Raw genomic sequence first — 15,757 nt, forward strand, 5'->3', positions numbered from 1 at the left:
CAGATCTGTGCAAGGCAGAGCACAAGAAAGACCACCAATCAGGCTGCAGCTGGGGCTGCATGGGGCTCTTCTTGGTGGGGGCTGGGCTTGGAGCTGACGCCAGCAGTGCTATGAGGATGCTGCATCCACCCCAAATTTCAAGGCTGCTCCACTCCCAGCACTGCCACTGCCAGCCACCCAGCACAGTCCAGGCTCTTCCCGGCATGTGGGGTGGGAATCTTACCATTAAATCTTTTCTACAACTAATATCTAAAGCCAACTAGTAAAGAAAGTCCATAAGAAAGATACTAAGAGTAACGCTTTTTCTAGCAAGCAAACAAACTATGTTAGCTTCTTACAAAGATCACAGAACACAGAAACTGCTGGATTCTCTCTGCAGCTATGGGCCGTAAGAAAAAATGGCTGAAGCTGCCCAACCGTTCAGCCCCTGGCAATGGAGAGATAGAAGGCACTCTTGACACAGACATGGCATCAAATAGTACATCTCCCACACAGGGGACCTGGCTGGCATCAACAGTGAAATCTTTGTGAGAAATCACTCAATTCCACACCCCACCCTCCCAAAACAAAACAAAACACCAGAAGGCTTTCAGAGAGATTTTTCTATTGCAACAGCAGAACATCACCAACTTCCTAATCAAAGTTCCTTCTCACTTTAAAATATTTCCATACCTCTTTCAAATCACTATTTCAGTCTTAGTTTTCTTCATCAAAACAAAATATACAGCTGTTCACTGAAAATTTCCTTTTTGCTAAGCATTTTGAGCACCATTCTACAAGTTCTCAGTGAAGATTTTCTTCCTTTTCATTTAATTTATTCAATGCAAAGCAACATCTGACTGTAATTCTTCTCTAAAGGAAGATATCATGTGCAAAAATCCACTGACTTCGAAGGTTAAAGACAACCCCTTCCTGTCAGAACAAGAAATGGTGTATTAATCCTGGTAAAGTAATCTGAGCATATAAAGGGACTAAACCCAAGGAGTGGATTTAGGAAACAATAGAATAGCTAGCTTGTGACACTGAAAAGGTGAATCCCAAAAAATGAAATCTTAGAATATTCAAATAGCTTCAAAAGGAATTAATTTTTTTTTGTCAATGCTGATTTTGAATAACTGTGTAGAAACTTTGCTTTGACAAGTCAGTGAAATGATACAACATTAAAATCAATAAACTTAGATACGTTTGAACTTTCTAGCACAAAGAATACACTATCTGTTACCGCAAAGAAGACCACAGTTCTGATCATGAATAATCTGAAGAGGTCATTCTCAAAGTTCTATTTTATGCTGTTTGTTATTTCCATTTTACTTAACAATTTCTTTTTGTTAACGCTTTGTTTTCCAAATTTAGTTTATTCAAGTTAATCTTATACTGTAAGCAGTAAAAATATTTGTAAATCGATCTAGTCACATATACCAATAGGGCTGCCTTTTGAGATTTCTGAAACATTAACCAGGAAAGATTGAACTGCCATCAAACTTTGGGAAATAACCCTTATTTATACAACTGCTATACCAATAATGATAAACAGTGACCTCTAAATAAAACCTGTCTTTGAGCCTTAGGCTGACAAGAAACAACTAATTAGGAACTAGTGAGTTGAATTCTATATACAGTACTTGTTGGATACATTTTCAACCAAAAATAAATAAAACCAACAAAATGAGTTCGTACTAAAAAATCAAGTTTTCACAAATTTCATTCATTATTAAAATATTTTCAAGCTGGTTTCATTCTGAAAGAATGGAAAAATATTTGTTTTTTATATCCCCCTACCTCTTCAACACATACATAGGCACAACTCTCTCCCAAAATGATAGAAAACATGTTTTTTAAATTATAGAAGGAATTGTTTTGTTTATTTAAACTTTACATTTTGCCCCTACAGGCCTAATTTTAACATCACAATGTTATTTGGAAACCTATCCTTATAATACAACAACTGCTTCTGCACTGAACTCAATGCCCCTTAACTTGTTGCTTGTATACCAGTACACCAGAAACAGCTGTACTTTCAGTTACTATTTGCTGACTGAAGTGTGACAAATGACAGCACACAAAGCTAAACAGAAACAATGATAACAGGTATAAAGCTAAGTTGAATTTAAAAAGAGATACTGGGCCAGATTGACTCATATGTGCATGTATAACTCAGACTGAAACGAGTGTCCAGAATACTGGACACCAGAATAAGACCCAGAGTGCAACATAAATATATCAACATGGAAGTATGTATAGGTGTTGCTGCTGTTATTAAGTTACTAATAAATTAAGACTTACCTATTTGTTTTGCAGACTGCAATATAGTTTTCAGATCCTCATTTACTGATTGGTGGTCTTTCTTCTCCAAATTGTCATTTACAAATTTCACTATTTTCTTCCACGTAAGATCAGATTTCAGTAACTGCTCATGTAATTTTGACCTTTTAGTCTGAAAACAGATTCATAAGACAATTTTTTTTAAAATGCTTTTTGTTTTCAAATAACAGGGAATTCCTAAAAAGCAAACACATACACCATACACAAAACATTACTCAGGACAAATTACCTGCAATAACTCCATTTGCATTCAGTGTTCTTAAAGGAACAGGAAAGAACAGCCAGTGCTCCACCCCTCCTACTCCACCCCCTTGAACCTGATCTAAATTGCCTACCATTCATTCCTACCTCCCAAATATTCCCTTCCATCACCACTGCCACTACTCCAACTCAAACATCCACACATTAAATTTATTCTTTTTTTTTTGTTATAATAGTTTACATATTATTATTATACTTTAATTTCAGATTCCTGTCGAAGGTTTGATTCAAACTGACAGTGTTGTTCAAGTTTGATGACCTCTAGAGCCCACAGGTAAACTGAAAACTAGCTGGCTAGCAACACTTTTTGTCACCACACATATGTTGTAATCTTGTTTGAAGACTAGAATTAAATTGTGATAAGAACGTCCATGCCAATGTTACTTCACTACCGGGGGAGTAGGTGCCATGTAAATAGCTGGATGCAAGACTTTGCTGATGTTTACCACAGTAAGAAAAGTCGCTATATATTTATATAGAAATCTTTCATGCAGGAAACTGGATGGCCTTTGGGGATAAAGCAAGCCATTTTACAGAGTTGCTTCATAGATCACAATGGACTCCTGTGCCTAAAAAGTTAGAATTTGAAAGGACAAACAAGAGACATTTTTCACGCAACTCATTTTAAATGTCAGCAATTTGCAACAGCATCCTATTACTAAATACCTCACCTGAAACACTCTAAAGAGAGAGTCTTAAACAAACAGTTACTATAAATCTTTTAATAGGGCTAGTATTTGTTGTATTTTTATTTTATATATATATATATATAAAATATTTAATGCGTACATATACATACATATATATATAAAATATTTAATGTATTTGAATTCAAAGTCCTTTCCTCCACTCCAACTAGGAAACGTTTTAAAACACTGGATTAACATTTTAACACACTGGATTAACCTCTTTACGCTCATTTTATAATATATTCTTATGTTTTGTTTTTATAGTCTCAGAGTCAGGCCATCAATACAAACATTTTGGATGTATGCAGTTTGCTGCATGATGATCACATGCTATTTTTCAGGAGATTCCTGCCACATCCAGTACCCAAGTACAGGCCTGTCCAACTGGAAGCCTTGGGAGCGTTAAGTTGCAGCCTCCTGGCTTCTGCTTTGCTGTTGCTTCCCCTATCACGAGAGCTGCAACAGCAGACAGGTGCCACATGCTCTCCCTCCCTCCTCCAGCTGCTGCTTCACAGCCCTGCCCCAGAAAGTGAGAGAGCATGGCATAGGGAGTGGAGGGCAAGTTGTTCAGGGAAGGTCAGGAAGGGGGAACTGCCCACACAACATAGTGGCAATGGGCAGGATCGAGCTTGTGCATGATGCAATAGCAATGGTGGGGGAGGAGGGGAGGAGCAGCCCATGCAAAGCACAGCAGCAAACAGGGGGTGTTTGCATGCAGGCGTACAGGGTGGAAATCCATAGTTCACCATGGTATGGCCTGCATAGGACAAGGCCTTCACTGGTATACCTGCCTGGAGGTTGGGCAGCCCTGCCCAAGATTGTTAGTGATCAGCTGATAAGCAGCTCTTCATTTTTTCTCATCTTTTATATTCCCTATCTTATGTATGCAACATGATAAGAAATGCTGCTATGAAAATGGAATTAATCCTACCATGGTCTTATCCTCATGGGGTCTTCTTATGGCACCAAACACCAGAGTAAGGACTGCTTTTACTATTATTATGTTAACCTCTACTAGTTAGGGATCTACCCAACTTGAGGAGGCAGTCAACCAATTTCACAGGGAGATTGCAGGGCTGGCCTCCATATTCACGGGCCCCCCCCCCATGCCCCTGATTGACCAAGGGACCCCAGTGGCCCCGCCTCTTACCACTGATTAGCTGTAAGGGCTTTCCTTGATGTGGCCCTGCCACTGATTGGAGAAGGGGGTGGGATCATGACAGACAGCCCTCTCAGCCAATGCTGGGAAGCTAGCATTTTATTTTCAGGATGTGGGTTTTTTTTTTTTTCTTTTCTTCACAGCTTTCAGGGGTCTTGTTGGATTTTGTGATTTCCATAGGTCCCTATCTACAACACCTTGCTATGCTTACGGCTATTATCCCCATTTTACAGAGGGGGAACTGACATACAGTGAGATTATAGTAAAAAAAAAAAAATCCTATTTGAGATGCCTCAATGGTACACAATAGTTACCATTACTTCATCTAAGTCAGTGACACCTGTGCAAATGACATTCATGTACTTAGCAACAACTGCTAAGTACGTTTGTAAATCAAACCCAAGATTTCTCAAACTAGGTACCAAAAATGAAAGAAACTTAACAAGAGCTGCAAATTTCAGTTTCAATGACTTGCCAGGCATCACATAGCTGCAAATTTCAGTTTCAATGAGCTGCAAAATTTCAAGTTGCAATAACTTGCCAGGTACCACATAGGATTTCCATAGCAAAGGTAAGGATAGAATACAGTTCTCAAAGGCAACGGTCAACTACCTTAACCATACTTCCTCCTACTGCCAGGCCCTGCTTCATTCACTAGGTAACCTTCATTTTTCTCAACAAATAAGACATCTCTAAGAAGTAACAGCCTTCTCCTCTATACAACCTTGAGTCATTCCCAGAGCAAGTCCATGCTCTAGATGAGATGGGGACCTGCATAATAACGAATTTACACAGAAGAAATAGATATTAAAGATTGCCCAAGCATTCTGGCATTTCATAACTTTTAAGTGTTTGACTCTAAAACTTTAGTAGTCTAGTTCAAATGCAAGTGCACTGCTTTTATTGGGGAATGAGAGTAGAGGAAGGAAATGTACATTCTGAAGTTTAAGCAAACAACCCCTCCACTCCAAAAATGCAGAAATTCCCTCACATGATATCATATTGCCACTGATAAGGGGGTTTTTTGTAGGACAGAGGTCTTTAAGCCCATCACACAGACCATTGCCATTTTAGGTACAGGAGTAACCAATACTGAACAATGGCATAGGGTATTATCCTTCACATAGGCTAGCACTAGAAAAGGATGAGACCATTTTTGCTAGTGAATATCACAGATTTGCTGATAGCAGAGGAATGGCAAGACAGAAATTTTGGCTTCAGTTCTGAGGGAAAAAATTGTGCTTCATCAGTCACTGATCCTTCTGACCTACCCCTACAACTCTTTCCCCTCCAGCATGTCCTAGGCCTCTCTTCCCCAAAACTAGCTCCTAATTCCACTCATCCTTCCACCAGATTTGTATTTCAATCCCATTTTCTTGCTGAGACCTAGTCTTTGAAAGTTTTCCTTAAACAGCCCAGTACCAAAACCACCTCTCCTGCCTCTAGCAATTACCAGTGCTTTTCCAGGGTTTTTTTGTTTGGGTTTTTGGGGGGGGGGTGGGGGTGTTAGTGAAGAAATGATATAATGACCAAAATTAATTGAATATTAAAAGTATTCAAGGAGCATTTGTAAAGGACCAGTGATATTAGCTAGAAGTGAGGGACCCCAAAAATACTAATAAATATATAAATATACTTAGTATTGAGATTCTTCTATGACATCCACCGTAGCTGATTATGTAAGAAAAGTATATCGCATAAAGTGCTGTCTAAGATGTTCCTCTGATTTATGCCAAATTGGTTATTTTTGACTCTTGGTTCACTGAATAGATTCTCTTTTAATGGTTCACTTAGCTGTTTAACTACAGCATCTCAAAATTAAAAAGGAATAGAGGACTAAAATCTGATCTGTTAAAGCAGCAAATTGAAAATTACTTGAAGTTCAGAATGACTTGGTATTATTATCGCAGGTATAAATGAAGTTTGAATGACTTCAGTGTTCTGTTGTGCATGAGAATCTCATAGATGACATCTGAATATGCAGCGTCTCAGATGTCAATTTGTTTTTTAAGGTATGCAGGTTGTAGACGTATTGGTCTAGAGGCCTTTTGCAAAAGGCCTCTAGACCATCATGGCTATAATCTAAACACCTGACACATGGAAAATATCAATTTTATCCAATTATTTTAATGAAATTTTCATAAATTTTACAAGGAGGAAGCAAGATTTACCACCTGAAACCCAAGACCCTGCTCCTGCCTTTATTAGAGGTAATTTGCATTATCACAGAGCCCAGAGATCCCTCACAACATAAGGAATTCCTGCCCAGGGGAGCATTCCATCTTTTTACTCTTCTGTGAAATATGAAACATCATAACCAGAAGGAAATATGACTCTACATCCTGTTTGCGACCAAACAACTTCAAGATAAACAGACTATTCCAACTTTTCTCTGAGCCTAACCTGCATAAACTGAACAGCTCCAAACAGCAGATTTTACCATACCTGTAACTCTCCTATGAAATATGAACTTTCATTTCTACGTAAGAGAACCTTTACAACCTTTTCTCCTATGCCTAAAGAAGGGTGCTTGCAAATTATTATTTTTTTGCAAAAATTTAGTTGGTCTAATAAAAGATATCACCTCTACCACGAGTTCTCATTTGTTTTATACAGCTCTATCTCTAGATAGATATGATATATAATGCATTCCTGGTTTTTTCATCTTATAATTCTAGAGGTTGCTCACCTTGAATAAAGATAACAACTCCTTCTACAACCTAACATAGGGATCCCTCAACACTGTTACTTCTATTCCTGATTATCCATGACTTGAGCTCTGTTATGTTACAGTACTCTCAAGGATTCTGGCCAGGATGAGTTCCCCACTGTGTTACGCTCTGTATAAACAAAAGGAAACTTTCTGTGCTCACCCAAACCTTTAAGTAGCAAAATCTACAGATCCTTTGAAAACAGTAAAAACTGTTTAATCTCCTCCTTTGCAGAACCCACCAGTAAGTTAGCTATTAATCAAGCTTAACTGAATTAACTTTAAGATAACTACTATATTTGTTGTAAAGTTAATACTGGCCTTCTGGTAAGCTTTTCAAGATCATACGGTCCCATCTCATCATAGAAGGAGCTTTTTTGAGCTTCATATTATGTCCTCAAACGGCAAAAACTCAAACTCTAGTTTAACATAGTGCCATTATCCACATTCTGAGCTGGTGCTGCTTTGCCCTAGCATTCTTTTCCAGCCACCGCAATTATGAAAAAAACAACACATCTCATGAGACGAATTTACCTCTAAAAGCCTAAAAGTGTTTCAGGTGTCCACTCTACAATTCACAACTAGCTTATAGATCACAGTAAACAAACTGGCTGCTATCATCGGGAAGCAGCAGCGGGAAGGAGAGGAGTTAGGCACACGTGTGTCCCGCACGCACGTGTGCCCCATAACTAACTTTTGACCCGAGGCAGCAGCGGCGGCGGCAGCAGCAGCAGCAGAGGAATCGGCAGCGGGGGCAGCAGCAGCTGATCCCCCGAAGGTAAGTGGGGCAGAGGGCCTCGGCACAGCTGAGCCGGATCCGGAGGGGAAGCCCTCCGGGTCCCATATAGCTGAGCCGGTAGGGAGCCGCGCTCCCGAGCCGCGCAGCGCGAACAGAGTGCGCAAACAGGCGCGCTCTGTAAAAGCGCACCGGCGTTTGCGCAGGCGTTCGCGCCGGCGGGCGGGCTGGGAGGGCCAGGAGTGGGACTCCTGTACGGGTAGGACATAGACACCACACAGGTCTACAAACAGCAGCTTAGAATGGTGTCTACGAGGAGTGCTGCTAGGGCCTCTGCCCAGGGGGACAAGGCTAACCGGGGCTGGTCTGAGGCCTCCACCCAGACCGAGCCCATGGGGAAGCTGATGTCCCCCTACCTCCCGGCTTGCGGGGGATCCCCAGCAGGGCCGGGGGGGGCAGAGATTGGGAGCCCCCACACCTGTCCGGCAGGTGCCCGGCTTAGGGCTCTGGAGGCACAGGTGAGGGAGCTCCGGGAGGAGGTTAGCAGGCTGAGGGGGATCAGGGAGGCGGAGGAGGAAATTGACAGTTATTTCCTTTCCCTGCAGGACCAGGCACCCAAGGAAGAAGCAGCCCAGGGAAGGACCTCCACGGCAGAGTGGCAGACGGTCACAGCCAGGACCGGAGCGGCTCGCAGCGAGCAGGTACAAGCTTCTCCAGTCCGACTGGAGAACAGGTACGAGGCCTTGGCGACTCTGCAGGAGATGGAAAGGGAGGAGGAAACCCTTGGGCAGGAAGAAATGCCACATTCTTCACATTCCAAACAGATCAAGAGATCTGAGAGGACCCAGAAGAGGAGGAGACGCGTGCTCGTCATAGGCGATTCCATCCTGAGAGGTATGGAAGGACCCATTTGTCGCCAGGACCCTTCAGCACGAGAGGTCTACTGCCTGCCTGGAGCTAAGATTCAGGATGTGACGGAGGTAATCCAGGCCAGGATCAAGGCCACCGATTACTACCCCATGGTCCTTGTCCATGTGGGTACTAATGATGCGGCCAGGAGAACCCCCGATCACCTGATGGCGGACTACCAGGCTCTCGGCAGCGTGCTGAGGGAATTTGGTGCACAGGTGGTATTCTCTTCCATCCTACCAGTGAACGGACGTGGAAGACGGCATGAGAACTGCATCCGAGAGACCAACTGGCGGCTTCGGCAGTGGTGTCTCGAGGCAGGCTTCGGCTTCCTGGACAATGACCCACACATTACAACGAGGGACATGCTCAGCTGGGATGGGCTTCACCTGTCCCCCAAAGGTAAGCGTGTGTTTTCTTCCAGGTTGGCGGATCTCCTCCGGCGGGCTTTAAACTAGGCTCGTCGGGGGGAGGGGAAGATGAGGGTGGGGGAGGCTGTGGACCACCAAACCAGGTGGCACCCACAAGGACAGCCCAGCCTGAAGAAAGAGAGCTTTGGGAACGTGAAAGGCAGGGGGTGGACAGCAATACGGCACAGGTAAGGAACGGGAAGGTTAGGGACAAAAAGCCCTTTAGGACTTGGAGCGAGGGGGTAGCAAAAGCACCAGTCACAGGGCTCAAGTGCCTATATACTAATGCTAGGAGCATGGGGAACAAGCAGGATGAACTAGCGCTCCTGGTTGCACTAAACGACTACGACTTAGTGGGGCTGACGGAAACCTGGTGGGATCCATCCCACGACTGGGCGGTACATATTGAGGGCTATAGATTGTACAGAAAGGACAGAGTGGGGAAAAGGGGGGGAGGGGTTGCGCTCTATGTTAAGGAGCAATATACATCAACCCTCATCAAGACAGAATCAAAGGATGAGGAAGTAGAAGGACTGTGGGTTAGGCTACATGGGGGGCAAGGAGAAAAGGATTTGGTGGTGGGGGTCTGCTACAGACCCCCACATCAAGGGGAAGAAATAGATTTGGGGCTCCTGAGGCAACTCTCAGAGACCATAAAAGCTAAAGAGGCGGTGGTCATGGGGGACCTAAACTACCCGGACATTTGCTGGGAGACACAGACAGCAAAGTCCCACCGCTCACGCAGGTTTCTAACCTGTGTACAGGACCTCCACCTGACGCAGGAGGTACATGGTCCCACTAGGGGGAATGCCTTACTGGATCTGGTATTGGCAACGGGGGATGACATAGTAGGGGACCTACAGATCGGTAGCCATCTGGGGGACAGTGATCACCTAAAAGTACAATTCAACATAAGGCGTCGAGTGGGTAAGGTAACCAGTAGGGTGAACGTGCTGGACTTTAGGAAAGCTGATTTCAGCAAACTCAGGCGATTAGTGAAGGATGCACTGCAGAGTAGTAGTTTTGAAACGATGGGAGCCCAAGAAGGGTGGCTGTGCCTTAAGGAAGCTATCCTTCTCGCACAAAGCAAGACGATCCCCGTGCGAGGTAAAAGAGGGAAAGGGGCCAGGAGGCTTCCCTGGCTGACCAGAGAAATCCTGGGCAGACTAAGGGCCAAAAGGGGAGCACATAAAAAGTGGAAACAGGGAGAGATCACCAAAGAGGAATATACCTCTTCTGCTCGTGCTTGTAGGGAGGCAGTTAGACAGGCCAAAGCTACCATGGAGCTGAGGATGGCAACCCAAGTAAAAGACAATAAGAAATTGTTTTTTAGATATATAGGGAGTAAAAGGAAGGCCCAGGGAGGAATGGGACCCCTGCTAAATGGGCAGAAACAATTGGTGACGGACAGAGGGGACAAGGCTGAACTCCTCAACGAGTTCTTCGCCTCAGTGTTCCTAAGCGAGAGGCATGACAAGTCTCTCACTGGGAGTGTAGGGAGGCAGCAGCAAGGCACCAGACTTCCATGCGTGGACCCTGAGGTGGTGCAGGGTCACTTGGAGGAACTGGATGCCTTTAAGTCGGCAGGCCCGGATGAGCTCCATCCGAGGATACTGAAGGCACTGGCTGACATCATTGCAGAGCCACTGGCGGGAATATTTGAACGCTCGTGGCGCACGGGTCAAGTCCCGGAGGACTGGAAAAGGGCCAATGTGGTTCCCATTTTCAAGAAGGGGAGGAAGGAGGACCCGGGTAACTATAGGCCAGTCAGTCTCACCTCCATCCTTGGCAAAATCTTTGAGAAAATCATCAAGGCTCACATTTGTGAGAGCCTGGCAGGACAAATTATGCTGAGGGGAAACCAGCACGGGTTCATGGCAGGTAGATCGTGCCTGACCAATCTAGTCTCTTTTTATGACCAGGTCACAAAACGCCTCGACGCAGGAGGAGGGGTGGATGTCGTATACTTGGACTTCAGGAAGGCCTTTGACACGGTATCCCACCCCATACTGGTGAACAAGTTAAGGGGCTGTGACTTGGATGACTGCACAGTCCGGTGGGTGGAGAATTGGCTGGAGGGTCGCACCCAGAGAGTTGTGGTGGATGGGTCGGTTTCGACCTGGAAGAGTGTGGGCAGTGGGGTCCCGCAGGGCTCGGTGCTTGGACCGATACTCTTTAATGTCTTCATCAGCGACTTGGACGAGGGGGTGAAATGTACTCTGTCCAAGTTTGCAGATGACACTAAGCTATGGGGCAAAGTGGACACGCCGGAGGGCAGGGAACAGCTGCAAGCAGACCTGGACAGGTTAGACAAGTGGGCAGAAAACAACAGAATGCAGTTCAACAAGGAGAAATGCAAAGTGCTGCATCTAGGGAGGAAAAATGTCCAGCACACCTACAGCCTAGGAAATGACCTGCTGGGTGGCACGGAAGTGGAAAGGGATCTTGGAGTCCTAGTAGACTCCAAGATGAACATGAGTCGGCAGTGTGATGAAACCATCAGAAAAGCCAATGGCACTTTATCGTGCATCAGCAGATGCATGACAAATAAGTCCAAGGAGGTGATACTTCCCCTCTATCGGGCGCTGGTCAGACCGCAGCTGGAGTACTGCGTGCAATTCTGGGCGCCGCACTTCAAGAAAGATGCGGATAACCTGGAGAGGGTCCAGAGAAGGGCCACTCGTATGGTTAAGGGCCTGCAGGCCAAGCCCTATGAGGAGAGATTAGAGAAACTGGACCTTTTCAGCCTCCGCAAGAGAAGGTTGAGAGGCGACCTGGTGGCTGCCTATAAGTTCGTCAGGGGGGCACAGAAGGGAATTGGTGAGTATTTATTCACCAAGGCGCCCCCGGGGGTTACAAGAAATAATGGCCACAAGCTGGAGGAGAGCAGATTTAGATTAGATATTAGGAGGAACTTCTTCACAGTTCGAGTGGCCAAGCTCTGGAACGGGCTCCCAAGGGAGGTGGTGCTCTCCCCTACCCTGGGGGTATTCAAGAGAAGGTTGGATGTGTATCTAGCTGGGGTAATGTAGGCCCAGCACTCTTTCCTGCTTATGCAGGGGGTCGGACTCAATGATCTATTGAGGTCCCTTCCGACCCTAGCATCTATGAATCTATGAATCTATGAATCTTCTTCAAATATTTTTAATGGTTACAGTAGTTGTGGATAATAAATATTGATATTTTTCAACAACAGTCCCCCAGAACTGCTGTTCCAATTTCTAAGTTCGCCAAGTGGTTTCTTGAAAGAGGGGCATGTGTCATGCATTTACTGTATTTACCTGAATCCAAGATGACTTTGAATTTAACACACAATTACTGGATTCTATACATGAAAAATATAGATTTTTCATAATTTCCCATGCTTAGAATCTAATTAGCAGATGGCCATCTTAAATTCATCCCCACACTGTTATGGCTGGAAAAGCAACAGTGGGGGGTGCGGAGACAGACCTCTGCCTGTCCCCACCCTGTACCCCCAACCCACCCACCGGTCCCTTCACAAAAGAAAATTATTCTTCCACAATCAAGTCTCTTAAGTTGTGATCATTTTTATTATGTATAGAAATGCACTGCATCTTACACAGGGATGAAGTTCAATCATGCTTTAAAGCACCTCATATTTGGAGAGAGGGAGTTTGGACCTCAAGTTCTGCCTAAGCCAACGGTCACTTTACACCAACCTAGAGCCCCTAACAATCTATGAACCTATTTTTTGGACCATGACAAATCTCACTTTCCTAAAAGTATACGAAGTATATAGCCATGAGGAAATAGCCAACCTGTCAAGATGTCTATTATGAATTTAAGGCCCTTGCACAGATCTTCTAACGCATATTCCAAATTCAACCTTGAGAAAAAAAAAGTGACAAGCACAAGTGGTATAAGGAATTCTTTTCATAAAACTACCTGTATTATGGTCTTGCTGTTAGCAAAATGGGAGTTTACAGAAGGAAGGAAAACAGAACTGCAAAGAAACAGAACTAAGAACTTCTTTAAAATGTGAGTGCACAATAATTTTCTTTTCATATTTAAAAAATATTTTTACCGTTAAGTCAGCCAATTCTTCACTATAATTATCATGTTTAGTGACATTTGAAAAAGAGCGCAGAGCTTCTGTAAGACGAGGTAAGGCCATCTATTATTTATTCAGTGATCCATAGGATGAGAAATTAATTCCTACTCCAACTTGCAGGCACCTAAGAAAAAAAAAAGAGAGAGAGCAAATAGAATAAATGAAGCTTTGCTGACTGACATATTTTAGAAACAAATTAATATAAGACTACCCTCACACAGGTAGATCTATAAATATTCCTTATTTTTGAGCAGCTAGAACTATAGTCACACTTCAGGTAAGCAAGTATTTTAAATTCAAAAGAAAGCAAGCGAAGATCATAAATGGGTGACAGATAAAGTGATAAAAATAATCTTATAACAACATTACTAGACATGGCTTTTTCCTGCTATCACCTACATAAACCAACATTAACAGTAAAGAGCATGAGGTTCAATTATTCATTTAGCACAACAGAAATATTATGATAAAAATGTATACAATACAACTGTTGTCATTTGGAGATAAAGTACAAGTGATTATAATCTATCTGAGGATTAATTTTAAAGTGGGATGCATTAATGGCTTTCATTTCATTCAAGTATGCCCAGAAATGAAAGAAAGACCTTCTCTTTTGGCAGTCATTTAAGGAACCAATCAAGGGAATATACAAAGTAGTCCTTTTTCAGTAAAAAAGGATAACAAATTCATATGCCAAATGCTCACAATAGAAAAAAGGAAGACAAGATGTTACTACATGACTAGAAAGACAATGCTCCAGGCTGTGTTCAGTTTGCAAACATGAATGCATACTTGCATTTCTTCTGAAGGCTCACTCGCTCTTTAAGATTATCATTTGTTGCAGTGAGTGCATTCATATTTCTAATGCAAAACATGGATTCATCTTGCACATTTACATTCCCAATGTTATACTCTTTTCATTCTAAATCTTTTAAAAAACTCAAATGGAGTGCTCTCAAACTGCTTAGGTTGGAAGTTGCCAAGGCACTGTTCATTAAATGCTCAAGGCAGTAACTCACAACCACAATTGCTGGCAACAACAAATGCACACTGTTTTAGATTTGCTTTTCATAACTTTACTAAAGATACCACTCATCTAATAATCTACACACAATGATCCTTCAAAGGACGCTTCAAGAGCTCTTGGCCTTTCAAAAGTGAAAAGGAAAATTTTAAATACATGATAGGTGTCTTGAAAGAAAGATATTACTCTTCTTTGTTAGGGACAGAAGTTAAACATAAACCAGTTTAAGTGATCAGAAACTGGTTTAAACTTGCAACAGAACAGAAGTTCAAGTGCACATAAACGAGTTTCAGAATGGTTAAACCTGACAGAAGATAAACCTGACTGAATGTCATGTCAGACCCAACTGATTTAGATCAAACCAGTTTATGGAACATCTGTCCCAGACCCCTATCTTGTTCAAGTTAAATCACAGCCCCTTGGCATCCCAGGATGTTTTGCAGCTCTGGACTGGACTGCACCCTCTGCTCGAGCAAAGCAAGGCGGGCCCCACCCCTCTGCTCTCTAGCTGGAGCAGCAGGGGCTGGCTGACAAAAAAGTGGGGTGGGAAACCTGGCTGGCGATGCAGCCCATCTGCCTGGTGGGGGCAGAGCAGCCCCTGCCAGACTTTTCCCTCCACTGGAGTGGAGCAGGTGGAAGCACTGGCAAGCAGGCTCAGACGGAGGAGAGGGAGGGGGGTTTAAACCCCCTCCACGGCCCATGGGACCCCAGTCCAGGCCTTGATTCTGCCCCCCCCGCCCCCAGCCTGCTTAAGCAGGGAAGGACAGCCCCAGCCAGGGGGTTTTAATCCTCTCTCCCCACTCCAGCAGAGCAGGGAGCATAGCCATACCCTGGCCTGGGCTGGCAAGGCGATGCAGGGAAGGGAGGGAGATTTAACACCCCCCCAGCCAGGTTTTGCCTGGCAGAGTGGCCCCTCCCAGGCTTTGTCCCCCCCACCACTCCCCCACTTCTCCTTAGGTCCCACCACCCACCACTTGAGCAGCAAGGGGGTGAGGAAACTACTGACAGGGGCTGCTTCCCCTTCCCTCTCCAGGCACACTCTGACTGGGGACCATGCAGGCCAGGGTGGGAATTTAAACTCCTCCCCAATCATACTCAGCAGCCTGCCAGGACTTTGCCACACCTCCTCCCCCTCAGTTCAGCTTTCCTCCAGCCTTCCTGCCACTGCCAAAGGGAAGGAAGGGCTCACTCTAACACCCTCCAGCTTCTAATCTGAGCCACTGCAGGCATGTGGCTGCTTTTCCTGAATCAAAAATGAATATCTACTCATTTGCTTCTTGGTTCAGTCTACACCGACACCACCAAGATGGTGAGGTGAGGTGGGCACACTGGAGAGGAGGGACAGAATCCAGCTAAATCTAGACAGGTTACAGAGGTGGGCAGATGAGAATAGGCTGGGATTCAATGTGGACAAATGCAGAGTACTGCATCTAGGGAGAAGGAACCAGCAACACACCTATAA

General features: G+C 44.2%; 2 protein-coding genes across 6 annotated transcripts in view; one reads left to right on the plus strand and one right to left on the minus strand.

Annotated features, from left to right (window-relative positions):
* Positions 1 to 15,757, minus strand: part of ASCC3 (activating signal cointegrator 1 complex subunit 3) — a 560,200-nt gene that overhangs the window by 522,942 nt on the left and 21,501 nt on the right. For all 3 annotated transcript variants that reach the window (XM_090037230.1, XM_090037224.1, XM_090037218.1), the window contains 2 exons: positions 13,245 to 13,395; positions 2,284 to 2,434 (listed from right to left, as the gene is read on the minus strand). In XM_090037230.1, the coding sequence (XP_089893356.1) occupies positions 2,284 to 2,434; positions 13,245 to 13,334 (241 nt within the window). In that variant the 5' untranslated portion in view covers positions 13,335 to 13,395. The remainder of the gene's footprint in view (positions 1 to 2,283; positions 2,435 to 13,244; positions 13,396 to 15,757) is intronic.
* On the plus strand, positions 8,151 to 11,623 carry LOC149872971 (uncharacterized). 3 transcript variants are annotated; one of them, XR_016439823.1, is made up of 4 exons: positions 8,151 to 8,610; positions 8,702 to 8,857; positions 9,030 to 9,188; positions 11,119 to 11,623. XR_016439823.1 is itself a non-coding variant. In XM_090031413.1 (4 exons), exons 1-4 carry the CDS (start codon positions 8,180 to 8,182, stop codon positions 11,184 to 11,186), a joined length of 696 nt encoding a protein of 231 aa, XP_089887539.1. In that variant the 5' UTR covers positions 8,151 to 8,179; the 3' UTR covers positions 11,187 to 11,623. The 3 variants fall into 3 exon arrangements, 1 of the variants encoding a protein (XP_089887539.1); XR_016439824.1 differs by having other exon boundaries at positions 8,702 to 8,771; XM_090031413.1 differs by having other exon boundaries at positions 8,151 to 8,578; positions 8,702 to 8,771.

The sequence above is a fragment of the Crocodylus siamensis genome, chromosome 1 (genome assembly GCF_052110815.1).
Source record: "Crocodylus siamensis isolate JL-2025a chromosome 1, ASM5211081v1, whole genome shotgun sequence".
Lineage (NCBI taxonomy): Eukaryota > Metazoa > Chordata > Crocodylia > Crocodylidae > Crocodylus > Crocodylus siamensis.